This window comes from Synchiropus splendidus, chromosome 17 (genome assembly GCF_027744825.2).
Source record: "Synchiropus splendidus isolate RoL2022-P1 chromosome 17, RoL_Sspl_1.0, whole genome shotgun sequence".
Taxonomy (NCBI): domain Eukaryota; kingdom Metazoa; phylum Chordata; class Actinopteri; order Syngnathiformes; family Callionymidae; genus Synchiropus; species Synchiropus splendidus.
The window spans coordinates 12,532,699-12,559,643 of record NC_071350.1 but is presented as its reverse complement, the minus strand read 5'-3'; the positions used below and the strand labels follow the sequence as shown (position 1 = coordinate 12,559,643).

The 26,945-nt window shown below is 43.4% G+C and overlaps 5 protein-coding genes across 10 annotated transcripts; 2 read left to right on the top strand and 3 right to left on the bottom strand.

Moving 5' to 3' along the window:
• Positions 1–52: 52 nt before the first annotated feature.
• si:dkey-71l1.1 (uncharacterized protein LOC569883 homolog) lies at positions 53–2,655 on the bottom strand. Of its 5 annotated transcripts, XM_053846334.1 has the most exons (11): positions 2,401–2,655; positions 2,282–2,323; positions 1,745–1,944; positions 1,605–1,672; positions 1,456–1,548; positions 1,291–1,392; positions 1,122–1,227; positions 866–988; positions 727–803; positions 554–656; positions 53–487 (listed from the first exon to the last, which is right to left on the bottom strand). In XM_053846334.1, exons 3-11 carry the CDS (start codon positions 1,926–1,928, stop codon positions 348–350), a joined length of 996 nt encoding a protein of 331 aa, XP_053702309.1. In that variant the 5' UTR covers positions 1,929–1,944; positions 2,282–2,323; positions 2,401–2,655; the 3' UTR covers positions 53–347. The 5 variants fall into 5 exon arrangements, with proteins under 5 accessions (XP_053702309.1, XP_053702307.1, XP_053702308.1 ...); XM_053846332.1 differs by having other exon boundaries at positions 1,745–2,323; XM_053846333.1 differs by lacking the exon at positions 2,282–2,323 and having other exon boundaries at positions 2,401–2,651.
• Positions 2,275–6,601, top strand: fdxacb1 (ferredoxin-fold anticodon binding domain containing 1). 2 transcript variants are annotated; one of them, XM_053846328.1, is made up of 6 exons: positions 2,275–2,325; positions 3,097–3,160; positions 3,246–3,402; positions 3,568–3,771; positions 4,222–4,380; positions 4,448–6,601. In XM_053846328.1, the coding sequence occupies exons 1-6, from the start codon at positions 2,290–2,292 to the stop codon at positions 5,634–5,636; spliced, it is 1,809 nt and encodes a 602-aa protein (XP_053702303.1). In that variant the 5' UTR covers positions 2,275–2,289; the 3' UTR covers positions 5,637–6,601. The 2 variants fall into 2 exon arrangements, with proteins under 2 accessions (XP_053702303.1, XP_053702302.1); XM_053846327.1 differs by lacking the exon at positions 2,275–2,325 and having other exon boundaries at positions 2,754–3,160; positions 4,448–6,557.
• Positions 6,602–6,719: 118 nt separating this feature from the next.
• alg9 (ALG9 alpha-1,2-mannosyltransferase) lies at positions 6,720–11,520 on the top strand. The gene is made up of 15 exons (XM_053846329.1): positions 6,720–6,886; positions 7,675–7,810; positions 7,883–8,017; positions 8,198–8,268; positions 8,343–8,431; positions 8,508–8,643; positions 8,724–8,811; positions 9,080–9,185; positions 9,317–9,439; positions 9,883–10,037; positions 10,119–10,248; positions 10,322–10,469; positions 10,604–10,733; positions 10,805–10,935; positions 11,072–11,520. Exons 1-15 carry the CDS (start codon positions 6,747–6,749, stop codon positions 11,190–11,192), a joined length of 1,839 nt encoding a protein of 612 aa, XP_053702304.1. The 5' UTR covers positions 6,720–6,746; the 3' UTR covers positions 11,193–11,520.
• Positions 11,521–11,600: 80 nt separating this feature from the next.
• Positions 11,601–18,895, bottom strand: layna (layilin a). Its single transcript, XM_053846330.1, has 7 exons — positions 14,906–18,895; positions 13,730–14,027; positions 13,503–13,660; positions 13,390–13,434; positions 13,263–13,322; positions 13,102–13,198; positions 11,601–13,025 (listed from the first exon to the last, which is right to left on the bottom strand). The coding sequence occupies exons 1-7, from the start codon at positions 15,087–15,089 to the stop codon at positions 12,341–12,343; spliced, it is 1,527 nt and encodes a 508-aa protein (XP_053702305.1). The 5' UTR covers positions 15,090–18,895; the 3' UTR covers positions 11,601–12,340.
• Positions 18,896–19,049: 154 nt separating this feature from the next.
• LOC128747993 (complement factor B-like) lies at positions 19,050–26,423 on the bottom strand. Its single transcript, XM_053846325.1, has 18 exons — positions 26,256–26,423; positions 25,651–25,857; positions 25,401–25,586; positions 25,154–25,330; positions 24,727–24,810; positions 24,392–24,531; positions 23,178–23,322; positions 22,983–23,111; positions 22,796–22,906; positions 21,878–22,012; positions 21,321–21,427; positions 21,109–21,241; positions 20,399–20,537; positions 20,255–20,331; positions 20,089–20,189; positions 19,907–20,036; positions 19,725–19,774; positions 19,050–19,644 (listed from the first exon to the last, which is right to left on the bottom strand). The coding sequence occupies exons 1-18, from the start codon at positions 26,308–26,310 to the stop codon at positions 19,468–19,470; spliced, it is 2,283 nt and encodes a 760-aa protein (XP_053702300.1). The 5' UTR covers positions 26,311–26,423; the 3' UTR covers positions 19,050–19,467.
• Between the last annotated feature and the right edge of the window lie 522 nt (positions 26,424–26,945).

Sequence of the window (26,945 nt, the reverse complement as noted above, 5' to 3'; positions counted from 1 at the left end):
GTAGAGTTACATTATTACATTTGAAATACATGAATTCTGGTTTGAACGCTGTGAAGCAAAGCATTTGTGCTCAAATAAAATGTTATAATATATTTATGATAAGGTTTTATTTATATTTATAAAAAAGGTTTATGCAGTAATATTTTTCCAGAAGGCAATATGCATTCAATTGTTATAACCTTTTAAAAAAAATCACCTCAATGTGAAGAGGTAGACTGCTGTAAACAGTTTGGTGTTCAAGACCCAAACAGTCACAACAAATATCCCAGTCATGGTTTCATCAGTACTGTGCATCTCTGGGCGGAATTTGGTGTTTCTGGCGACGCCTCGGCAGAGACGGTGGAGGACTAGCCCACGTTGACACCCAGACCCACTTGCAGTTTGTCACCACGGTGGTTTACAAAAGCGCCCATGATGAGGGTGGCAGGAAGTGGAGTCAGTCGCTTCTCCAGTACTCCTCCTATTATACATCGGCTGTTTACCATTCCTGGAAACACAAGCGGCAATGTCACATACCTTTGCGCTACACTCCAAACAACATCCCTACATTTACCTCTGAAGACCATATTAGCTTCTGGGAGCTCCATCTGGTAGCCAAGTGAAGTGGTTGTTTCCTGCGTCCTAGTGCTGGCTTCGAACTCAACCCCTACTTGGATCTGGCAACCAGACAGGGCAGTTACCTGGTGCACCAGACAGAGGCTTCAGCTTGGTTGAACATTCTCATACCTGTTTGTTAGCTCTGTGATAGTAGCTGGCATGTGCACCTCCTTTCCCAGCGTTCAGCGTCGCTGTCCAGTTGGGTCCTGGACAAGAGTCACGATTACAACAAAAAACTGAGGGCAAAAAAGTATTAAAATATTCATACTGGTGTACTGTCCAGCCAAGGTGAGGATTCCGCCCTCCTCTGCCCTTCCTCTGTGGTAGACCAGCTCTCCACCCAACACCAGACCGGAAGAGACACTTTGCAGGAAGTGTGCCACAAGAATGACTAGGTTTGAAACAGAGAGTTGATGATTAATTCGATTTTATGTTAGTAAACAACCAACTTCAGAAAGAAAAATGGAAGTAAAAAAAGGGACAGAAAGATCGATAAGATAAAGATAAACTCTCACACCACCTACCTGACTCTCTCAGGATGTCTGGGTTAGCGACGGTCACAGCCGCAGTGAAGTCGTTTCCTCTGTATTCGGTTTCAAACTGCCACGTTACAAACTGAGACTGCTGCGTCTGAAACACAATACAAGTTGTTTGCAGCAGATCAAGTGAATTAAACAAATCAAATCAGGATACCTGGAACACGGTTCTGGCCCGTACTCTCTCCGTGAGGTGCAACAAAGCATGAGCATTCAGACTCCCTGAAGAATCCATTTCGCCGATCAACGCGGGAGCATCCTGGGGGGACGACGTTTGAGTACGGTTGTCGACATTTAAGTGACGGCAGCAGTCATATCTGACCTTGTCCTTGCTGTAATCATCAGACTGCAGATGCTCCACATGGAATCGGTAGTAGGAAGGGTTAACAGCACTGAGGTGAAGAGCATGACTGACCTGCAGAGACACACCTCTCAGATTTGAACAAGATGATCATACTGTCCAGAACTCACCTTGAAGAAGCTGCTGAGGGTTTTATTCACAATCATCTTGACTCCTTCAATTTGTTGAGGAAACACATCTGGGGCAAACAGAGGTGAAATGAGTGTTGGGGTCATAAACAAAAAACAATATAAAACATTTTTGCTGACACCTTTGCAGCTCCTATGAAGGGAGTGAAAGCTGCCGGGGTTAGGGAGACGTCCATCTCTCCTCTCCCAGCGCGGTGGACTGTCCCAGTGAGCAGGATGATTGTCCCAGCGAGACGGTGCTGGGTCTGTGGAGAAGGGCCAGTTCTGATGGCCCGGAGCGGAAGACACGGCCAGAACACTGCCCATGAGGGCTTGGTATCACCTACCCCGGGAAATGGATTTCAATGGAAGACAAAGCTCACTGTCATTCATACAACGACCCACAAATATAACAGATTTTTACCCTGTTTTAAATGTGTAAAAGCAGAACAAGGAAAGATATGAAATGCTCAAATAGAAATAGCTGTAGGTAGCTATAAAAAGTAAGACAAAGAATATAAATTCGAAATAATATTGACGTCAGCATCAGTCAATAAATACTCGTCCATATAAATGATAAAGGTACTCAGCAACCAAAGAAGCAATATCGAGAAATACTGCTGGTGTTATGCCGTTATTTTAACATTCGTTTTTACTTGGGCTCATATGGCGACGTGTACCTCCACGGATGAAGGATGTTTACAGTAGCAGGTGCATCAGTCCTGTGAGTTAGCATGACCTTAGCATCATCTCCCGTCGACACGATTTTCTTTGATTTTTACCTCGTAAATACGCTTACCTTTAAGGTGAGCAACGCGCTGTATAGTCAGAAGCGGAACTGATGCGCACACATGAGGTGAAATGCGCGTTTACACGGATTCGAAGGAAGATGACGAGACCTGGGACTTGGATGCTGCATACTAGGCGCCTCTCATGCAGATGTGATGATCACTTTAGTCTACGATATCAATCAAGAATGTTATAAATTCTTCTTCTTGTTATTGTGATTATTATTTTATTCGGTGAGTACTGAATTCTCTATAGATTTTTAGACTGTGATTTTTAGTGTATTTTTTACGGTGTCTTGAGATCAGTTCCGCGATGTTGTTTCCAGCCGGGTCGTTTTATTTGTAGCACAGCCTACATGCAGGCTACAGGTGAAGTACGGCTTTGATTCGCAGATGAGCCGAAGAAGGTCAGCTGTAATGTGCCGATCAGCTGCGATTGTGTTTTCTTGGCCTGGATTTTATTCGTCAAAACACATTTTACATGTGACCGACGAGAGATGAAACTGAAACGTGGCTTTTTCACGCGTCGCATCATCGCCTTGTTTGTCCATTGATTTTCTTTTCATGAAGTCGCGGATAGAAAGGAATCCAACATGTCGGATTTAAGGTCGATTTTATTGGTGGGAGAGGGGAACTTTTCATTCTCTGCCGCTTTGACGCGGTTCTACTCGTCCTCGGAGACGCGGATAACTGCCACTTGTCTGCAGGATAAAGATGCGGCACTGCGGCAGCAGCAGGCGGCCGACAACATTCAGACCGTCGAGGGCTCTGGTGAGATAATCTAGACATTCCTTCCTATGTTGTTGTTGTTTTTTAACTTTATTCCTAACTTTGTTTCCTTTCATATATTATTCAGGAGGAGCTGTGCTTTTCGAGGTGGACTGCACTAAGCTGGAGGAGTGCGCGTCTCTGCGGGGTTGTGCTTTTGACCGCATACTGTTTAACTTCCCTCACTGTGGGAGAAAGAGTGGTGTAAAAAAGAACAGGCAACTTCTCAAAGACTTCTTCCTCAGGTATTTATCACTTGTAAACATGCCCTTCCATACACTGTAGAGGGCAGAGATACAACCTGATCACCAAAGATGACGGTTTACCGTGTACACAGTTAGGAATACAAAAGTCTAAATCCTATTTTGTTCAAACTGTAAGCACTAACTTCCTTCTGTTTGTGCCTCCAGCTGTGTTCAGTTTTTGGCCGAGGAAGGGGAGGTTCATGTCTCCCTGTGTAACGGACAGGGTGGCACACCAGTGGACCAGCCTAGGCGCGAGTGGTTTAACAGCTGGCAGGTTGTTGCTATGGCAGCTGAAGCTCACCTAATCCTCAGTGACGTCCACAAATTTGAAAGTGAGAAATATCAAAGCTACAAATGCACCGGATACAGGTAAGACTGTGTGGCTCAGTAGTTTTTTTCAGAACTTCGTCTGCGAATTAATGGCAGCATTTATCCTGCAGCCGCATTGTAGGGTGAAAATATCAGATTTTTTTTATTTTATTTTGTAGCTTGCCAATGCTGAAAATTAGTTGATACAAATCATAATAATAAATACCCCAAGACTAAACTGAGAACTAATTTGGTCTGTGCTCTCCTCTCTTTCTGTCTGGATCCAGCCTTAGTGCCTCACTGACAAATGGCTTTGCTCCTTAAATGATCTCTTCCAGGAAAACTAATTTCCGCAGTGAGATTTGGATGTACTTCTGGGCAAAGGTTTTAGAAGAGGTTATTTGTCTCTGCCCCAATAAAGCGCTTGGATTTATATATGTTTGTCTTGTCACTGGCCTTGCTCTAGGTGTTTACGTTTTAATTCTAAGAGACAATATTGTACTTTCACAGGAGTCAAGACAAAGGCTTTCATCTGGAGAATGCCTTGCTTCATGTGTTTACTCGCAGCCTCCCTTATGCTTCTGCTAAAGTAATAAAACTGGAGGAAGATGTTGATGGACAGAGGGTCCAATTCAACATGCCAGCAGAGCTTGGTGACTTTATGTTCAGGTAAGCCTGTAAAGACGGTTGTGTAGTAGAAAAGGGCTGGCTAACTGTGTCTCTTGTCTTTTGTCAGGGACTTTCTCGCCTCTGATTCTGTCCATCCTGTGAAATTGGTGCAAGATTTTATTCTCGATGGGGTCGGGGAAAGATGGCCTGTCTCCATGACAACTGCGTCCCATTCATTCCTACTCACGGCGAAACAATGGGAAACAAACCACTGTGGTGTTGAGGGTGAGCAATGTTATTGGATTCATCCGCTGCAGAAAGGCTTCAACTCTGACAGCTTGTTAGCCACAGAGCTGGCTCACCTTACTCTCTTGGACAGTCAGGACACACACAGAGGTCCATCTGAGAAGCCGCTGAGGAACAAAGCTGCTGATGGCTCAAGGTTTTTATGCTCGCATTCGACGGACCCTGATGAGGACCTTTATTTGCTGCGGCCGTCATTGATCCCTAAATTAAGTGAACTGCATAATAAAAATCAAGGCGGGAAAGTGAGCGCTACTGAGAGTAATGTGAACTACGAAAGTGCTACAGGATGTGAAAAGTTGAGCGGGAGATGTAATGGCGTCACCTGTGTTTTGTACGGCATGAGCGGTCTGGTGTTCAGGAATTTGCCGGTCAACTTCTGGAATATACCAGTTTTCCATGAGCTTCACCTCACAGGGGTCTTTTCCTCTCAGTCAGAGCCAGTGAAGCTATTTGAACAAACGTTTGACAGGCTTCTTTCTCCCCTTGGTATTTCCATTGTTGCTGAGGATGGAGGCTTCAGCTTCATGGCACATCCTATGGGTTCAGTTGGGAAAGTGCTGTCCAGGACTTCCGGGGATGACATTACTGTCACCGTGTCTATAAATTTGGATGTCCTCGCCGTCGTTCTCTTCTCCATCCCAGACTGGCGCTTGCTGTGGTCATATGACCCCCGCTTTTTAAAACAATTTGCTCCCCGCCCCTCACCAGGAACATCCTATCATGCCTTCTCTCTCTTCCCTGAAATCTTCAGCTTTGATATCAGTTTCTGGATTGGGTCCAGCTGGGAAGAGCTGAAGTTTCACGCCCTGGTGCGGGAAGCCAGTCTGGGAACTGTGGAGCAAGTGAAGCTCATCGATAAGTTCTCGCATCCGGACCTGAGCCAGACCAGCTACTGCTACAGGCTCATTTACCAGTCGCACACACATGCGCTCTCGCACACGCAAGCCCTCAAGTTTCACAAAAACCTGGAGTCTCTGCTGTCCTCTCGGCTGCAGGTCACTATCAGGTAGCTGCCAAACTGGAAGAGGAAAAAGGATTAACCTCATTCATTTGCATCGGGGCTATATTTAACTTTTTTTCTTTGAATGTCATTAGCTTACAACAAGATTATTGGGAACAAAGATAACTTTTTATGAAGGGAAAATGTGTATTAATATTAATATGATGCTGCTTGAACCACGTACGTCTGTGAATCCTTTATTAAATATTTAACTAAACACAGTAATTGTCAGTAAATACTTCTTTTGGGAAAGTGTTTGTTTTTTTTTGCTTTGTTTTTGCTTTTCCAAGGCATGTCCTCTGTTACAATTTTAAACTGCTCTCTGCCACATTGTGAAAGTTAAGTCTTCCTTCATACAGTCAAATGTAATCTGTCAAGGATATTCCAGTTCAGCAGGATGTGATGAAGAACAGCAGCAGACCCTGCACACAAATTCGGATAAGGAAAAGCAAATAATTGGATTCACCTCAGATTATTTAGATGATGGTTCACTAAGAGGCTGTCAGGAGTTTTTGTTTATTTGTGGGAGTGTATCGAGTGTTACCTGGCGCTACAAAATGTGTCTGTTTATTTGGAGGCTCCCTCAATATTTTAAGTAAAGTGCCTTTATTTATGCAAACAGGAAGCTTGGATGTTTATTTGTGCCGACCAAGTATAAGGGCTTACCTCACACATGACTGTTGTAGTTACAGGCAGGATGTTTTCAATCAAATCCTCTAAGTCGCCGAGCTAAAAATAGATGATTCTGTCCGCAGCTTAACTTTGACCTCCATTGTAACACCAAATTAACTTTAGCTCTTCTTTTTAATGGATACTATTGTAGTGGACTGTAGCATTTCCATCATTCAGAATGTCATAACTAAGTACAATGTTATTTGCTTTGGAGTATCTTTTTTGTTGCCTCTTAATTTTCTTAAACTTTTCTTCCACCATATAGTGTACTGATTGCTTTTTTAATCGCTGGTCTCGTTTGTATGTTAAATGATTTTATATTGTAACGCTCCATATTGGTAACCAAGGAGACGGAGCATGTTGTTGTCATACCGCGTGGCATCCACGTGGAGCGCTGTCACTCAGCGAGCAATGTCGAACGTGCCCGACGAAGGAGTCGGAGACAAACATGGCGGCCAAGGCGCTACGGCAGCGAACACGTAGAGGAAGCAGGCAAGACGCCAACACCGTGAACGCACAGGCGGATGCTCGGCCACAGAAAGAGGAGAAAGGGGTCGACGATGGCAAAGTCGCAGAAGCTCGACAAGAGTAAGTATGAATAGGAAGGAGATGTGTTTTGCACTCAGTGCTAGCACGCTAGCCCTGCAAAGAAGTATTTGCACGATTTAAATACAAAGAAATGTCGACTGTTTTGAATGCAGCTCTATCTTTGTGCAAAAAGTGGGGTTTTTTTCCACCTTTCCTGATTCAGCATCACCATTCATTCATTCAGCTGTCGCCGTGTCATACGGACACATGGCAGTATCCGATTTCCGTGTAACAGCCAACGTTCAATAAAAAAAACTGTGATGAAATAATACACCCATGACACGTCTCCAGTCCGCTGACGTGTCATGGGTGTGAGGCTGTTTACTCATCGCTTTTATCCCGAATCCAGTCGTGTGAAATTCTACGATTCTTCAGTCACAAATCAGATATATTTTTGTGTTCAGTTGCAAAATAAATGTCAAAGTAAATATAGCAGAGCAGTTCTAAAGCCAGTGAACTATTGTAGCCTTTTAAGAAGGACAATGTTTTTAAGATAGCTGTTCAAGAAAAAGCGAATGTGGGTGTGCTGTGTGGTCGCACATCATGTAGATATAAATTGTACATTAAATTAAGGATATTATAGAGCTAAAGTGAACCATATATTGAGAGCAGTTATCGACAGGTTAGAAGGATCGATTTAAGAAGAATAACCTGATAAGGCACCACCAACAGAGCAAATGTATTTATTTATCAAAAACAAGAACACTATGAGAAAACATAATTAAAATGTGTATTTAATGTGGACATAAATGCAGTGTTTTGAAGACCTGTTTTCCCTGAACCCACAGACCAGTCAGCAGAGGAGGGCAGGTTTGGGCTCCTGAAGGTTCAACTGCGTTCAAGTGTCTCCTCTCAGCCCGCTTCTGTGCCGCTTTGCTCAGCAACATCTCAGATTGTGACGAAGCCTTCAACTACTGGGAGCCTGTGAGTCCTTGGAACAGTGTTTTTGTGCTCAGATCACGTTCTTGCATAAAGATCTATGTTATATTTATACAGATGCACTACCTGCTTTATGGTACGGGAATGCAAACGTGGGAGTATTCACCGCTGTACGCCATCAGGTCCTACGCATACTTATGGCTTCATGCTCTTCCAGCTTGCTTGCACGCCCATGTGCTGCAGACAAACAAGGTAACTGCTGTAGACATTTGTCTTCCATGTCCAGAGGTGTCAAAGTCAAAGCATAGCGTATTCAAGTCAGACTTTTGCCCTAAGCATAGTGCTTCCTCTCTACTAGAGATTGATCAAGTCAGTGCATTGAAATGATCATGTGTGCTGGAACTCGACTAACATGGCTGGTTTCTGTTGCAGGTTTTGGTGTTTTACTTTGTCCGATGTGTCTTAGCGTTCTGCTGCTGTGTCTGTGAGCTGTATTTTTACAAGTGGGTCAACAAGCTATAGCAACTAGCAACCTGTGTGTATTGTATTTTAATGTGTTTGTGTGTTTGGGACTCAGGGCGGTTTGTAAGAAGTTCGGCCTTCACGTGGGCCGCCTCATGTTGGCTTTTCTGGTCCTGAGCACCGGAATGTTTTGCTCATCTGCAGGTTGGTCGAAACGCTTGATCAGCTTTTCTTTGTTTACCAACTGATTCATGTGTTTCTGACGTCTTTGTCTCTGCAGCATTCCTGCCTTCTTCCTTCTGTATGTACACAACGCTTGTGGCCATGACCGGATGGTTTCAAGACTCCACCCCTTTGGCCATATTAGGCGTGGCTGCTGGCGCCATTGTTGGATGGCCTTTCTCTGCTCTGATCGGGTAATGCAGCAGCGAAGCATCGTCTAACTGTATTTGAAGCACGACTGTGATCTGTTTTCTTGATCTTTGATCGACTCTAGCATCCCGATTGCCTTCGATTTGCTGGTGATCAGGCGGCAGTGGAAGAGTTTCATCATCTGGGTGGTCATTGCTCTGGTGTTGTTTTTGGTGAGACAGTTTTCTCATCCGATTTTCCCTGCTTTAAGTTGCTACTAGTAACTTACTGGTATCACAAAAGTATCTTTTGTGTAGATATTTTGTAGGCCCTTTGTGTGTTTTTTTTATCATCAATGCCATGTCTTTGAAAGATAAAAACAAAATTATAACCAATAAATGCTCCAGTTCCAGCATCTACTAGTTTTGCAATATGTGTTGACAGACCATATTTATCCTGTGTTTGATTGAAGTTGAACAATTTTTTTTTTGTGTGTTTCAGGTTCCACTTGTGGTGGTGGATTCATTATTTTATGGCAAACTGGTTGTCGCCCCACTGAACATTCTACTATACAATGTCTTCACACCTCACGGGCCTGATCTTTATGGTAATCTACATTTTTATTTGTCTGTTTTTACCCTCTGTAACTTGCAACAACAAAGTGTTCATGAGTGGTGATGTTTGTCAAGTACGAATTTGCACCAAACAAACATGAACGTGCGTGTTGTTTGTCTCCAGGTACTGAGCCGTGGCCTTTCTACTTTATAAACGGCGTCCTGAACTTCAACCTGGTGTTTGTCCTGGCCCTGTTTTCTCTGCCACTCACTGCACTCATGGAGACACTGTTGCACAGGTTCAATGGTGAGAACATTGTCAATATTTTCAGCACCTTTTCTGGTACCGATTTAACAGTTTCTAATAGACAAAAATGAAGTGATTTACGACACGTTTCATCATAGCAGTAACAAGTGTGGTCTTACATTAGCTTTGTGACCGAGTATATATTAGTAGTTACTTAAAACATTTAGCATTTCAGCACAACACTGATGAGTGGAGATCAGTTTGATTTTCTATTGTTTTGGCTCTGATGCCTATGAAAATTAAGTTGAGAGTAAAAATGCTTTCAAAAGATCCTGCAGTTTTGTTTTGTTTTTTATGGTCAAAGCATTTTAGTATGTTGTTTAGTTGGATTTGAGAGTAAAACTTGTGTCATATATCTAGGAGAAGTTGGGCCCTGCAACCCTATTAAAGCAAAACAAAGAAAGCGAATGTTGATTCTTTACATTCATGTGTGTTGTCTGCAGTGCAGAACCTTGGCCGTCCGTACTGGCTGACCCTGTCCCCCATGTATCTGTGGATGCTGGTCTTCTTCACCAGACCTCACAAGGAAGAACGTTTTCTCTTCCCCATCTACCCGCTCATCTGCCTGTGTGGGGCGGTCGCTCTCTCCTCTCTTCAGGTCTGCCTCCATGTTTTTTTTTCTTGAAGAAAAGCACATGATGTTTTCTATTCATCCACATTTGTGATTCTCTTCTGGCAGAAATGCTACCACTTCCTCTTCCAGCGCTACAGGCTGGAGCACTACACCGTCTCCTCGAACTGGTTGGCTCTCAGCGCTGTGGTGCTCTTCTCTGTGCTGTCGCTGTCTCGCTCAGTTGCCCTCTTCAGAGGTGTGTGTGTATGTCACTGTAATTGCTTCCAGCACCAGATGCAACTCCAACGGCAGATTTACCTTCCCCTCAGGTTACCACGCCCCTCTGGACCTGTACCCCGAGTTCCACCGCATTGCCAAGGATCCGTCTCTGCACTCAGTCCCTGAGGGTCGGCCCGTCACTGTATGTCTGGGAAAGGAGTGGTACCGCTTTCCAAGCAGCTTCCTGTTACCTCACAAGTTGGTATCCAAATCTACACCCAACCCTTCTTCAAAGCCCATAATGCAATGCAGTGTGGGAAGCAAAAACACTCATTGAATGATGGTTAAACAAACAATTGAGTTTTTGAAAAATAAATATTCATATTTTTCAGCTGGCAGCTGCACTTCATTCAATCGGAGTTCAAAGGTCAGCTGCCGCAGCCGTATGCCTCGGGTCCTCTGGCCACACAGATCATTCCAGCACATATGAACGACCAAAATCTGGAGGAACCCAGCAGATATGTGCGTGAAACGACGCATGCGGATTGGAGTTGCACCAGCAATGTTGAACTGTGACGTCTGTCTGCCGGCAGGTGGACTTACGGCAGTGCCACTACCTGGTCGACCTGGACACGGAGGAGGAGACGCCGCTAGAGCCCCGTTATTCTGCGAACAAAGAAGAGTGGAACGTCATCGCTTTCAAGCCTTTTCTTCAAGCGTCAAGGTACTTCAGTCACTTTCAGTGAAATCCTCTGAGCTTCGCACGAGTGTGGCCTTACCAACCGCCATCATCCACCTGAGCATCATTTTTCTATTATTGTTCAGAAGAGAATCATCATTGGCTTTTTTTCCTGCTGCAGGTCGTCGCCTCTCTTCAGAGCCTTTTACATTCCTTTCATATCGGAACATCACACCGTTTACAAGCGCTACGTGATCTTGAAACCACGGCGGCAAAAGACTCGTAACCGGACTCATGGCTGACTTCGTGTCTAAGCACTAGTCAATCATCTACCATCAGATCAGCTTGGAAGCTATTATTGTAAATATGTGTGTGTGATGTGTGTGCTTGAGTGGTGCGTGGTGTGTCCATCGAACCGTCCGGCCCTTTAAGAACTTCATGTGTGAGTGTGTGTGTTTCCTAAAACTAGTTTGCTAGTTTCTGTCCGTCTCTATGTGGAACTCTCACAGGTGTGTGACGCACACATGTGAACCAAAGCCTTTGGTGTCATTGTGGTACGATTGTGCGTCTGTTTACATGCGTATCGTTGCATGTGCGTTTGGTGTGTGGCTACAGTTGTTAATTTAAATGGTAATGTTAATTAAAATTGACTGTGATTACCGTCTTGTTCTTCTCATTCCATAATGACCAGCAAAAGAAAAGGAGCCGATCTCTTTGTCTTTATTTAAAGATTTGGTAATGTAACAAACTTACAAACTCCAGAATGGGCATTTAAACATGACAATATTTTCTCCGGTGTCATGCACCTTTCACCTCGGCATATTGACGTCAAGCTTTGGGCATTTTCTTCAAATGGGATATTAACAGTTCAAGTTTGAAAACAAGCAGCATTTAGTTGGAAAAAAAAGAAAGATTCAAACGTGTAAATATGTCGCAAGTCTCTGCGGTTAGCAATCGAGGACAGCATGACAAGGCCGTGCAGACAGATGACACAAACATGCTTTTGGATGTGAAACCAAGTTCTCAGGTTTTTGCTGAAAACACACTCTGCACCTTTTATGTCTCTAAATACAGCACCTTCTTTCATTTTTTCATTGTTCATCACAAAGATTTCAATGATAGAAATGCTGTTTGAGCTTCAACTGTTGCCTGCTGAAATGGTGGAGGGAGTCATTTTAATATGAGATTATCTCCCAGGTCGTGCGTCATGAATCGTACTTGAATTAATCCATTCATTCAAAGGCTAAAAATACTATTTGTATTCATTTTGATGTCAATAAATTACCCGCATCTCTCCACCTCGCTTGACTGAACTTATATTGACAGTCAATATCCTGTTGTGAATTTTTGATGCTGCCCTGGTGTAGCTCTCCTTTGTGGTTTTACTGAAGGAGTGAAGTTGACCCCACTCCAAGCATGTCCATGCGCTCAGTCCATGGCAGATCCTGGATCAGTAGTTATCTCTGTTCATCCATTCGCGCTCGTTGAAATATCTCCCTCCGTCCAGGTTGCTGTAGCAGTCCAGGTTGGTCTGGAACGGTTTGCGCTGTGCGTAAGTCCCCAAGTTGGTCTGAAACGTGTTGTCCTTGCCGTTGCTGACGTACGTCTGAAAGAGGTCGGCCTTGACCGTCTGACACCCAGGCCTTGAATTGGGGTCATAGAGGTCACTGCCGCGTCTCACGCCGCCGTCATACAACCCATGGTCGGGGAAGGTGCCGGTTCCATAGTGCTCGCTCTTGGTGGTGCGGCGGCCGAGGCTGCGGTCGTAGAACTGACCGGGTCTGCTCTCAGATGAGTCTCTCTTCGCTGGTCGCCCCAAACTGGTGTCGTAAAAATCCCGGGCGCCCCTTCGCCCTAAGGTGAGATCGTTGAGGTCAAAGTTCAGGAAGCAGCTCTCGGTGCTGGCCAGGGTGACAAAGCCGCTCTCCGTGTCGCGACCCCCGAGGTTGTCGTAGTCGCCTGTAGGGGTGTCGGGGGAGGAGCAGAGGAAGGAGGTGTTTTTGGTGTGAGGCCGCGTGGACACCAGGTCGTCGTCCTTCTGGGACCGGATGACGTTGTAGACGTCGGTGGGAGTCGGGGTGGAGCAGAGACCCGGCTCTGGCTGGGACACGTCAGACTTGTGCTCCTTCCTTCGCCTGCGTTGAGACAAATACAAACCACAACAGCATGAGATCGGGTCGTATTTGGACTCAAGTACTTTTGGATCCTCACCGTCTGGCGATCATTTTAAAGCAGCAAACCCCAGTCACGGTGAGGAGCAGCAGAATCAGAGGGATGGTGGGGATGATGATGTAGACCAGGTTCATAGCTGATCAATAGAGACACATGACGTTCATAATCATAAATGATTCTTCATAGATTTGAAGAGTCACCTGGGCTTCTGTTGGGGCTTTTGCCATGTGGATTCCAGGGCATGGAGGAGGGCAGCACGGCTGGAACGGACATGTATGTTAAACATCATGGCAACAATACTGTGTGGCGTTTCATTTACCATCGCACCTGTCAGTGTGGTGTTTGGTGAAGGGGAGGCGTGTGATGGCTCCTCTGTGGAGGACACCAGATGGTCAGACTGCTGAATCACTTCAACTGCAATGTGAAAACTGAGTGTCTACCAGCAGTGTATTTGCATATGAAGTTGTTCTTGGTTTCGCAGTTGTCATCATTCCACTGGAACATGTAGAGGCCACCCATTCCGGCGGGCGCGGAGGGCTGATGGTACATGACCACACACACCTCGTAGCCGCACGAAGGCTCATCCCAGTGCCAGTTCCTACACCGATGTTTGGAGGGAAAGATTTTTGTTTACCTTAAAGAACCTTCAAGCGTGAACACCACCTACCTGAAAGTAGACCTGCTGCCATCCAGCCAGTAGTACTGGGCGGAGCAGTCAGCCATGCTCTCCTCGTTGCCGTGGTTGCGTCGCAGCCCGATCCAGAAGTCTCCATCAGTGGGTCGCAACTCCTTGATGAGCTGCTCTATGACCTTTTGCTCCGAGAGCGACTCCACGCTGAGGAGCTGTCCGCCGTCCCGACGACAAGCCAGTTCTGCCTCAGCAAAGTTCAGCCGGCGCCGCAGCTCAGAGAAATAGGCCAGTTTGTAACACGGCTTGCCTCGTCCTGCTTTGCAAACTCTCTGTCCTGCGAGAACATTAGCAGGATGTAGTCTCTTCTACAGGTTAATGCATGTGTCAATGAGCTTTTGGTCAACGGTTTGAAATGTTGAGCAGTTATTTGAAACTACAAAATAAAATACATTGAAAAAAAAATCACATTCAATATTGCTTTTTTGTTTTTATGACGTGAGTTAACCTTAGCAATGTCAACAATACTTCAATCATGCAGATAACTTTACAGGTCTTTATCATATATGGTCCTCAAACAAAGCTTATAAGATCTTAATAAAACGCTCTAAATACATATATTCTGCACATTATAAATACTCATAAAAGCACCAAGTTCTTAGCTCCCGCAAAGCTAAAGGCTCAATCATAATAGAATGAATAGTTTATTAATATATTAGTGTGTTGCAAAAATGAATAGAAAAACTGTGAAATATAGAAGAACATTAAACCAAGCAAAAGGTTTTTGAGACAGAAAAGTTTAATATAAAAGATGAAAAAAAACTAAAATAGTTCAATTATTCATTTGTTTCAATTTCTCCAACCACAGAAAACAGATTCTGTCGATTTCCAGCCTGGAGGGGTGTGTTTTGTTCACATTAAACAGATAAGCAGTTCAGTAGAAGCATGAACGTCATTTCTGACGTGACATTCTCTGTAACTGACCTTGTTTTATTTGAAAATAATTGGGCCTTTTAACTGACATAAGAGCTTAACCACTGTTGCAGTGCATTATGGGAGTCTATATATGGGTGCTGCAGTCATCGCTGTTATTATTATTATTGTCTTTAAATAATAACCTGTCAAAGGAGATGAATAAAAGCATATTTTGTTTCCTCACTCCATTGAGAATATAATCAGGGAAAAAAAAATCATAGAATGAATGAAGTTTCTTACCTCTGGCTTCAAATATATCCGCTGCATGAGTCCAACATAAAGTCATAAATAAAGAGATCCACACGTCACTAAAGTATTTTGAGACTGATATAATGTGAGTCTTCGTACCTGTGATGAGGCTGGTGGCAGCTGATGCATCAAAAAGAAAAAGCAAGAGGTGACACAAGACGACAAGCAGATCCATCACAGTTGCCAAAAAAAAAAAAAGTCCCGTTGTTTTACTTTGTCATCCTTCAGCTGGAGTTTAGGGACTTCAGGGAAGTGCAATATCTGCTGCTGCTCGGGGTTATGAGCGCGAGAGAGGATGAGCCGGCAGAGGAGGTGGACGAAGAGGAGGCGGAGGATGAGAGGGGACGGTGTGTTTAGGAGGGGGGCTGTAATCTGTTAAGAGCAGCCTTAATGATTGAGAGAAGAGGCTGCATCGATTGCAAGACGTCTAATCATGCAAGTGCTTCTCATCGTAAACGCTGACAAGAGGCAGATCTCACTCCTTCCTTATTACTTCATGCCTCAGGCATTATCATTACAAAAGTGTTACATGAAAATGATCCGCTCTAACTTGATCAGAGAGAACGTTTCATAATTTTACACGCCCAGGTTCGAGAGGCGGCAGAGTTAGCGTCCTCTATTGTTTCAACACCAGTGGAACGTGAAGAGTATGGAAATGTGAGACGAAATAAAGAACCAAACAGGCAAACATGTGCTTCATATTAGCTTCGCAAGACTCCTTTTGCTGCAGTGAATGGTCAAGTGTTTTCTTATATTCAATTAAAAGATGAAGTCTGAGCAGATGCCTTGACTCTCCTCTCCCAAGAAACCTCTATCAACTCTTCTGGAAGAAAACGGTTCTAAAACTATTTGGAATCTTGGAGCCTGAGTCGCCTTCAACTTGCCTCTTTAGACAGAGAAGCAGTTGTTCTACTCTCAGTCTCTCCTGGATGACCAACTTGACTTGTAAGAGAGAGTCCAGACACTCCTGTCCTGTTTGTCATTCTGTGAGCTGAAAATCTTAAAATAGTACGATGTAGCTCCTGGTTTCTGAGCACCTTGCTGTCGTCATTTAATTGCATATTTAAATTTTGCAAGTTTAACAGATGAATGGGAGAATGAATTTTAAGTCTAATTTCCGAGGCCCTGTCTTGGGCTGGCTCCGAAATATGTTGTAGAAATGCCGACCTCCGACGACCCGACAGAGATCTTCCCGGTGTTGGGTTTCAAATATCAAGACTTAAAGTCCAAAGGCAACAATCTACCACAGGGCCAGAGGTCTGAGATGCTCCACCTCTAATACACTTTTCTCTCCAAACAGTCCCAAACTCAGCAAAACTAAAAAAAGCAGAAGGCTTTTTTTTTTTTTTGTTTCCTGTATGTGAATGTGGATCAAATATAGGTTCACAGATTTGGTCACACCTGGAGCGGCTTTGGAACCCATAAACATCAATCCCAAGTGTCAAACCAAAAGCACCATTTTTACGTTTTCTCCATCATACGTGAACTCAGTGAAACAGTTGAGAGTGTAGTTGAGTCAAAGGCCTGGAGCAACCTACCGGTGTGGATGCACTTTCCTTAACTGATCCGGACCCAAAATATATATATATGTCAGCCAGAGATGACTTGATCTGGAGGCGTTTCAGAAATATTCTCACCCAAAATCATCTGTAGACAGAGAGGACGAAGGAGCCTTCGCCTTCAGAACCTGTGAACACGTGAACGTGATCCTGGAAATGTGCCGCGGAATGGAATGATTTAAAACCCGATTTCAATTCCAGCAGAAACCTCTGACTGACGAATATTTGGTGAGAATGTACAGGAGAACGCGTGCAGGTCAGCTAAACCCAGCAAGTTTAAACAATTGCGACACAACAGAGATGACTCATCCCCTGGAGGATGACAGTTTATTGACAGCGAAGACTCCCTCTGTCACAATTATAATTTTCACGTCCCCTCGGCCGGATCCGTGCGCCCACACTTTTCTGAGCACAAATGGCTGGAAAAGTGTATGCATGCAGTTCCTGATGGTAGTAATCTCTAAAATGGCCCATAAGGTTGATTTAAGGCTCACGGGGAGACAGATCAGCCAGAGTTTAGACAGCAGGATGCTCCATCAGGAATATGCTGCGTGTGCTGGCCGAGGAAAGGGAAGGAGGGGCTCTGCACTGTCCCGCTACTGCTAATCCGTTTAGTTTGGGCTGGATTTCCATCCAAGGCTTTTAGCTTGGGTGGTCGACGGGGTGAGCAGGTGATGCTGGTAACAATAAAAACTGCTGTAATTGAGGAATGGTTTTAAAATCCCGCCCTGTTTACAGCGCTTCAGATCGGATGAAGGTTTAATTCCATTAAGCTTCTCCATTCACCCCTGCTCTCCAACTGTCCGTCCTCCCAATCAGTTAAAGGGAAGCCAAATGAGCTCCCAGTGGAGATCAGTCCATCACACGCCAACGCCCCCCCGAGTCCTCACAGATACCCAACATCCCTCCTGGAGCCACCTCCGTTCCTTAATCCTGGACGTTTAGCCGATACACATTAGCCAAGAGGTTTGCTAGCGTACAGTTGGAACCCTGACAGTGTAATGGTCCACCCATCACAGTGAAATAACAAGATTCCCGGCTGTAAACTCCCTCCGACCCTCATGCATCAATAGCAGAGCGGCGCTCTTCTTGTTTGCGGCCGGTAAAAACACAACAATGAAGACTCATTCCGGTCATTTGCATTTTAAATGGAACCAGAAATAAGAACTTTACGCAAATAGGATGATCTGAGCGGCCGCCAGTCCAGACCCGCTGTCCGCATTGCGTAGTGCTGCAGCTGAAAATGGGCCCTGAGTCACCGACCCGACGGCGGAGGCTGGGGGGAAGAGGGGGGGGGTGGATCGGCATCCATAAAAGGCTTTTAATGAAGCTCTTTAAATGCCGTAGTCATTCGCTCCGTCGTTCATGTCGGAGCGGTTGAAGCCTCAGGGCATCGGAAGATTATTGAGTTACCGACTAATGTGAAAATATAAATGATGGAGGTAGGAAATTATACTGAGCGTTTAAAATAAAGTCACATGATTCATTACATTCCCTTCAGATTTATTTTGACTCAACGGAGTTTGCCAAGTTGTGAAATGGCCCAGAAAGTGGTTTTATTTCTCTGATGCAGGAAGAATATTCTGCTCACGACATCAAACCTTACTTTGGAGTTGAGCCGTTTTTTTTTTAAATAATGTAATTGGGAGAAAATATGCGACCCATTTATGGGTGGAGAATTGATATACTGTATGTTAAGCATTAATTTATGAATAAAAAAATGTACCTTTCAAAAGAATTTCACTATTAAGTAGAAGTTTTTCTGCGTTTCCATTTCACTCCTCTTTGTCTCTCAATCTGTTTATTCAGACTTTTCTGGCAAAGTCTTCTTCTTACTCTTTGGGCTCCCTTCAGGGGTGGCCACAGCGGATCATCCTCCTCCATCTCACCCTGTCCTCTGCTTCCTCTTCTCTCAAACCTACAAACCTCATGTCCTCCTTCACCACCTCCATCAATCTCCTCTTTGGCCTTCCTCTCCAGCTTCTGCCTGGCAGTTCCAACCTCAACATCTTCCTACCAATGTGTTGGCTCTCTCTCCTCTGTACATGTCCAAACCATCTCCATCTAGCCTAAACATCTGAGCACATATGCTGTCCCTCTGATCTACTGCTTCCTGAGCCTATCCATCCTGCTCACTCCCAGAGAGAAGCTCAGCATCTTCATCTCTGCTACCTCCAGCTCTGCCTCCTGTCTTTTCCTCAGTGCCACTGTTTCCAGACCATACAACATTGCTGGCCTCACCACCCTTTTGGACACTTTCCCTTTCATCCTTGCTGACACCCTTTTGTCACACATCACACCTGACTCTTTTCTCCACTGATTCCATCCTGCCTGCACCCGCTTCTTCACCTCTTTCTCACACTCTCCATGGCCCTAGACAGTTGAGCCTTAGTACTTCAAACCCCCCACCTTCTTTATCTCTGCATCCTGTAACTTCATCTCACCACTTGGGTCACTCACGGAAATGTATTCCAGCTTACTGCGTCTAACCTTCTGGCGAAGTGAAAAGACTCATTTTCCATACATATTAATTCATCAATTTTATACTCCATAAAAGGACATCAAAAAGTCAATGATAGGTTTCACATCCAGTCATTTTTTTTCTTTAATATGATGAAAAGGTGCACTCGTTGACAAAGTCATCCTCTTCTGTGGCTCTTTTTAAAATCAATATGTGGATTTTTAACAAGCAATGCGATGAAAGCAGAACCAAAGACTTCCTATTCCATTAGACTGCATCAACTCCAGTGGAAAAGAAATGAAGCACGACGACAAATTCATCATTTTCCTGCCAAGAGCAGAGCAACGATCATCGCTAAAAACATTGCTCTCGGCTTCAGGCGGATGTCAACAACACAAAGTGGAAAAAATATTCACCAGATATAATTTCAATTAACAGACAGCATGTTAGTTGAAATGTTAACACCAAATGTGATCTATTTTTAACCTGTAAATGATCATACCCCGACACCCAAAATATCTCTGTAGGTGCTGTTACTCCGCGAGGAAGGTCAGCGGTGTGTAATCATCCTGCGTGCTGTTTCCTATGATCTTCTTTAGGAAAGGCACCATTTTGAACAGATTAATGTGGAAATCTCTGGAGTTCTCTTGCGAGTCAACCAAACCGCCGCCCTCACATATCTCTGTGGTCCCCCAGCTGACCACTCCGATCTGTGAGCATGGATGAGGCATGTGTCAGGCTTGTGCGAGTGGAAACACAATGAAAATGCATGTTATAAATAAGGAGTGACCTGTATGGTGCGATGCTCTGTGCTCCTAAACACCGCTCCTCCGGAGTCACCTGTCACACACACAACCAGAGGTTTACCGCAGGCAAAAGGAGAAGCCAGTTTGTCACATTTCTGCGTTTATTTCCCTCCATTTTAGTGCAAAAAGTTATTGGTTTGACGCAAACAAAAATGCAGAACAATACCTTTGCAGGCGATGTGATCCCTGTTTGGGTTAAACCCGCCCGTGCACAGGAAGTTATCGGTGACAGCCACCTCAGGGTCTTTGGTGGTGATCCCCTTTGCGTGCAGCGCATGTCTGATGCAGGCCGGTCTCTGGAGGAAGACAGTTTGAAACACTAGCATCACTTGTGATGGATGAACTCACTTCATCCAAGAGCTTGGCATGGACATCTTTCGGATCCACCAAATTCTCCGTCCTTGTCAGGAAAGAGAGACGTTCGTGCTTATTCTGTAAGAGTCGTTCCTCTGCAAGAGGAAATGTGAGGTTAATTCAGATATGATTTCAAATCCCTTGAGGTTTAGGCTGCTACCTTGTTGCTTGCAGGTCGACTTCCCGACCAGATGCAGAGCGTCACTGGTCTCCTGAGTGCAGGGGATACAAATGGTTCTGGAGAAGGAACAAAACCGGATCATCTATTTCTTTATCTGCTGAGAGAAGGTCTTATGAGTTTTACCTGACGGCAGGAGAGATCCGTACGTAGTCTTCCAGCTGGATCAGAGCTATGTCGTAGTCATAGAACTCCGCCACACCCTCTGCCACCTTCGCATTCACCTTGTAGTTGGGGTGTATGTAGAACTGCTTCACTGATTTGACTGTAATAGGACACAGTTGTCGCTGTTAAACTGACAAACAGTCGACACATTTCCGTAAAATCTTTTACAACGTAGTTTATCCTCTTTTTTTGGAACAGTTCGACACACCTCAGATGAGGGATTTTTTTTTGAGTTGGGACTCAAAGGGATTCAGGGTGAATTTATTACAGTGAAAAATAATGAATCGCATTTGAAGAACATTATTTAGAGCACCAGCAGTGTCATAACCAAAAGATCCATGATTAAAGATCTGGATACGGATGGAGCTTTTTGCTCGCGCCCTGCGTTCATTTTGTTCATATTTCTGCACGTTTCCACAAAGCTTACAGCTACGTACCCAACAGAGCAGTACCAGCAGAAACCATTGGGGGCAGTGTTGCTGTTACTACCCAAAACATAGCTCAAATGAGGACACATAGCAATGGCGGAAATTCTCCGTCCCCTAGTCGCGATATATTTAACGGCCTCACCGATTGACTAGCTATAAAACCTATACTCAATTTCACATGTTTTAAATTTTTAATTTCATGATCAGTAGAATCTGAAAATGTGAACAACGTCGGGGTCTTACTCTTATCATCCCCATCCTCAATCTCAACAGTGACATGCTCAGCTCCATCCCCAAACACAAAGCAGTGAGCGGCGGTCAGAACAAACTCCGGAGTGACCAGAGAGCCCAGACACTTCCTCGACGAACCTTCCCTCTGAAATGACCAACGGAAAACCTTCATTCATCACATCTTGTTACGCTACACATCACGCATGACGGTGAGAGCAAAGCACCTGGATGTAAACGAAGGCGAGCCACGGGTACATTTTCCTCTTGCTGTCAATGTCTGGTGTTTCATAGCTTCGGTGGAGACCACACAGATCTTTGACTTCTGATTCATCTGCATGAAAAAATAGACAGACATTCCCTTTTGTATTTGTAGTTAATGTTCATTTTTATCAAATGCGGCTTGTTGAAAATGAGAAGATACATTGGTCTTTATTCTTTATTTTTGTTACAGGTAGTTTTTTTCATGGCCTTATGAAAAGTATCACAGTCCCAGGCTTAAGAATATATATATATATATATATATATATATATATATATATATAATTTTTTTTTTTTTTTTTTTTTTTATTCAAGTGTGTTTGGGTTGTGAGCAGGCTCTTAACTTCCCCTCACACCAGCTTAAGGAAACAAGAGAAACACATCCTCCCCCAGTTTTCGTGTCCAGCACACCTGAGGCTTCAGTTACAGCCTTTCATTCCGCTCTGGTGACAGAGATAGGAAGCTGGATCTGCAGTTATCGAACAGGAAAAGGTGTGAGCAGGCACCGTCATCCATCACTCACCGATGATCTCATCAAACATCGCCTGCAAATTCTTTACATCCTTCAGTTTGTAGTAGTGCTTGTTGCCAACGCCCACTGTGAGTGGGATCAGGTTGCGGTCCAAGATGTTCGTGCCGACGGCAAACATGTAAATATCTGCAATAAAAAGAACAAGTGATTGGAAGCAAATTCAGTGTGTTTTCCACCTCTATTTCTCTCTTACCAGGCCAAAAGCGGGGTTTAGAGATTTGTAAATTCCATATCTGCCCCTTTAGTTTTGAACTTAAAAAAAAGGTATTTATTATTTTTTAAATTTATTTAAAATGTTGTTTAATAATGAAATTTTAACCATTTAAAGTGGTAAACATGCAAACAAAATTGCTCTTTTAACATAACAGTGCTGTTTAAACAAATGATTTAATAACTCACGATGTTCACACGACTATAGCGCTTATTTGTTGTTTTCCTACTTCCTGTAAAACGTGTAAAAAGTGCGGCCCGGGGGCCACATATGGCCCTCAGCCAGTATTTGTGTGGCCCTCAGGTCTGAGGTCAAATTAAAACCATTATGAGATTGACAAAATATGTGGATGTATTTAATAATAATATATTTAGTAATTAATCAATGTATAATATATTTAATAATTACTGATTCATATGGCTCATATTATTATTGACTAATTATTTACATTAATATTTTATCATCTATTCACAAGTTACATTGTTTTTTGCTTCTGTCCTTCTCTCTTTAGCCATGGGAGATGGAACTGCTGCTACATCATAAACAGACACTCTATGTTTTCAGACTGTGGCTGGGTACAAGAGGAAACTCAAGCAAATATGGGAAGAAAACATGAAGTCCACCACTTCATAACTGTCCTGCCCCTCTGCACTGACAATGGTATTTGTGAACAGAGTTTACAACATGAGGTTACGCACCCAAATATTCCTCCCTGGATGGAACATCTGCTGCTCCAGTGGGGTTCATGTAGACCATCTCCTTGATCCTTTGAACGGTCGGTGCAGGAGTTCCGCCCATGTTATAGGCCCCTGTAATAGATGAACAAATATAAATGATAAGTTGAATATGTACTTGTATGTGTGAAAGGTGCTTTCAGACAGTTACCATCTGTAAAAAGGATCAGAACATGCCGATGCTCCTTAAAACGTTCCTCTCCTACTCGTTGTTTTATGAAGCCCATTTTCTCCAGGAAGGTTTTGAAAGCGAGGTTCAGGTTTGTCCCGTAGTTTTTTTCTGTTAGACAAAAACCACATTAGCGAAGCAGCGGCCCACTCCCACACACCCATGGTCTTCACGCACCCTTTATTTTGAAGTTTTCTATCGTCTGTTTCACAGTGTTTAGCTGCACTTTGTTGTCCAGGAAATCCAGAATGTTGACAGGTTCATAGACTTTGGAGGAGAAGAAGATGATTTCATAGTTTGGGCTCACGGTGAAGGAAGAAATCTGTGAAGAGGACAGTGTTTATAGAGGATTTAAAGCTGCAAGCTTTGAGTTTCTGTTCTATAACGGAAACACTTCCTCGCGGATCAAACTGCTTATGGGTGATATTTTTCTTGAGTAATTGATCCATTTATCAGCAGAAGCGGGCGCCAAGTGGCTCCCAGCCACCTGTCAAGATTATGAAGTGTAATTCGAAACGAAATTTACTTCTAATGGGCTTGTTGTCCCGACAGCCAAATGGGATGAGATGATTCCTGTACATGTTATGTATGAACGCTGTGCCAAATGTGCTCTTCAGAGTGTGACACACCGCGACGCTAACATTAGCAACAGAGAGTTTGTTGTTGCAATAACTGAGGGAATCTTTTGTTCCCTAACATCTTTGGTCTCAGCCATTTATTCACCGCATGCTGTTCCTTCACCTGCTGAACCCTGTAAAGCAGATCCAACCCCATGTTGCAAACTCGACACGTTGTGCCTTGTAACGCCGCACAGTAAAGCTCACATACTCATGGGGTTGCTGTGCTAAACGGAAATTTAAATGTTCGTATTTACAAGTTTGTATTTTTAAGTCAGTTTTAGTTTAAGGAGGCAAAAATGTAAATCACACTTAGAGCAGTGGACCTGAAGCTTGGAAATAAAAACAAAAATATATGTCACTCCAGGACGTTTTTGTTTGTTTGTTTTTTATATTTGGATATATTTCTACTACATTGTTATACAGTGACTGGGGCCAAGGCATACTTTCTTTACTCTCTACTCTCTTTTTTTAAGAACGAAATGACACAGAAACAGATGTCACCCCTCAGTATATGTTAAGGCAACATTTTATCTTGCCAACATTGAACACACGACACTCTTAAAACATCTTAAAACATGTTACATCCCTTTAAAACATTTTTTTTTGTGAGAACATAACATTTTATCTGATCATTTTCAGTCAATGCACCACCCAGAACATATTCCTGCCATGAAGTCTGCCTACAATACTTGCATGCACAGAAAGGACCCTCTCATTGTTGAACACTATGAAGGAAGACCTTCACCAAAGTGAAGCTACTGATGCCCTCACCTTCGTGATCAGCGCTGAAACGGCATTTCTGGATCGTTCAAACTCTTCCGGTGAAATGCTCGCTGAAATGTCCATACCAATGTAGATGTTCAGTATTCCATCTTTAGAGATGCGGATTGTCCTTCCAGCTTGTGTCTCATCTATGAGGTAAAACAAACACAATTGTATCAGAAACAGATTTTCTTCATTCTAGTTGCTCCTTTAGCCGTGGCAAAGAAGAAGAGACTAGGACAAAAAAAAGAGTATCTAAAAGGGGAAGCAAGTTTGGAGACAAAGATGGAGTTAGCGTTTGTATATTTTTGTCCATTAGAACACACAATTTGTCAGTAGCTTACCTGGCTCCAAAGTGGTGAGAGTATTGATGATGGATTTACCAAAGGCCAATGTAACTTCCAGTGTGGTGTCATATGCAAATTTAGCTGTAGAAAAAAATCCATAAGACACTTAAGCAAATAACAAATACAACAAATTGCTTAAAAGCAACTGACATTTTTAAAGACTGTACTACAAGTATTTAAATTATATTAGGGCGTGATATTAATAGATGTTATTTAAATTATAACAGAGCCTTCTTTTGTTCTCATTTAGTGATACATTGTAAATATAGTTAGCACATAGAGCTTCTTGTTTCTTGCCTAAAATCCACTTCTTTTTTACTAAAAAATAGTCATTACAAATGTTCAATAAACGCTTGAATTGAAAATATGAATTAGAAATGTCAGTGTTTCTGTGTTCTTCTTCGACATGAAATAATCCTCTTACAGTAGCAAGCCGGTTCTATTCCCGTCCACTGGCCGTTCTCCAGACACGTCCTCTTGCTGGAGCCCACCAGCAACAGACCTGCATTGCAGGCGTACGTCACATTGCTGTGTGTGTCCAAACTATTTCCCGACCTTGTGGCACCAGGTGGAACACCGGGGTCGGGACATCTGTGTCCAGCTGTGGTGTGAGCGACGCATCGTAATATCAGTATATATTCTGCTCAGAATATCATTCCTGTCCAACTGACTGGTTTTGCTGCAGATGGTAGTCGACCCGCTCCACTTCCCGTTTGGTAAGCAGGTCCGTTTGGGTGAACCTCGCAGAGGGAACCCGGAGTAGCACTCGAATGTGGTCACGTTGCCAACAAAGTATTTCTCCTGAGACGGTAAAACCAGCCCATTGACCAGAACGGTGGGGTCTGGACATTCAACCACTGCCGGAGAGTTTAACAAGGTCAGGTCTGCTGAAGCGACGCTCACCATGTTTCGAATACTTACGCCTGCAAGTCTGAGGTTTGGATTTCTTGAAGGGAGGTGTCCAGGTGTTGTCCCACTGGCATGTGCGGATCATCTCAGGGTACGGGTAGTAACCCTCGGGGCAGTGGTACACCAGCTGGCTGTCAATCACCAGGCCCTTGCTCAGAGTGTAGTTGCCTCCTGTGATTCCAATATTTTCACTTGGACAGTCGCACCACACACCTCCTCCTGGAAAAAAAAAAGCAACAGGATTTATTAATATTTATTAGTATTTGAATGACATGATGAAAAAGAGGCATTTGTAGTTGAAGAAAACCCTGTATTTATTGAACTAAATTATTGGATTAAAACAATCTTTTAGTTCAGAATTTGATTTATTTTATGACTATATTAAATTCTATTCAATTGTGTTCATGATGTAAAATATTGCTGCCAAATTCTGATCAAAGTCTTTTTTAGAGTCTTGTGTATTTGTTTACACGTACATTTCCATGTTTTGACCGTTGAATTGGGAGACTCCATCTGAGTTTAGTAAAGATTCTGATAAGTGAATGTGCATTTATTTATGTACTAAATGTCATCCGTATTACAAATGAAACAACAGATGGTTTAAAGCAAGTGCTTACCCATGAAGAGGGATAGAAGAGCTGCGACGCAAAACATGTAGACGGTTGATGCCATGGTGACTCTGGATACGGGAAGACTGAAGACTGCAGTGGATTTGCAGGCAGATGCTCAGAAAGTGGGACACAAAGGTTTCAGGTTACATATTAACTATCAACAAATAAGAGGAGATCAATAACTAGAGCCTGATTTGGATGGAAATTACACAGTGAATACAGAGAGATGAATCTTTCAGGAAACATTATTGAGAAATTTCCGCCCATGTTGCTATAATTTGCTATAATTTAAAGTTCAGCGTGTTCAGAGTCAGTGGAGGATTGAGTCAGAGCTCACTTTGAGTCAGCAGATCATCAAAAATAAAAATAAAATAAACTTATTTAGAGCGATATATTGGTATTAATAATTGCAACGGGTATATAAAAATTTTTAGAAAACAAATTTCTCTCTGACTTGTGATGACTTAAAATATATTTTGGGTTGCTTCGTGTTATGTGGGAGTTTCCACTGTTTCCACTGTGTGTACAGACTTGGTCACATGTGCGCTAGAATGTTGGGAAACAATGACAAAGTGCAAGCACTTCATCATTTCCCAAAAGAAGGAGGTGAATTCCAGTAGAGATTTGTTGACATGTTGGCTCAGGCTCGGATAAAGTTTATTTGCGTCCTGTATGTTACTTTGCTTAAAAGGGCAT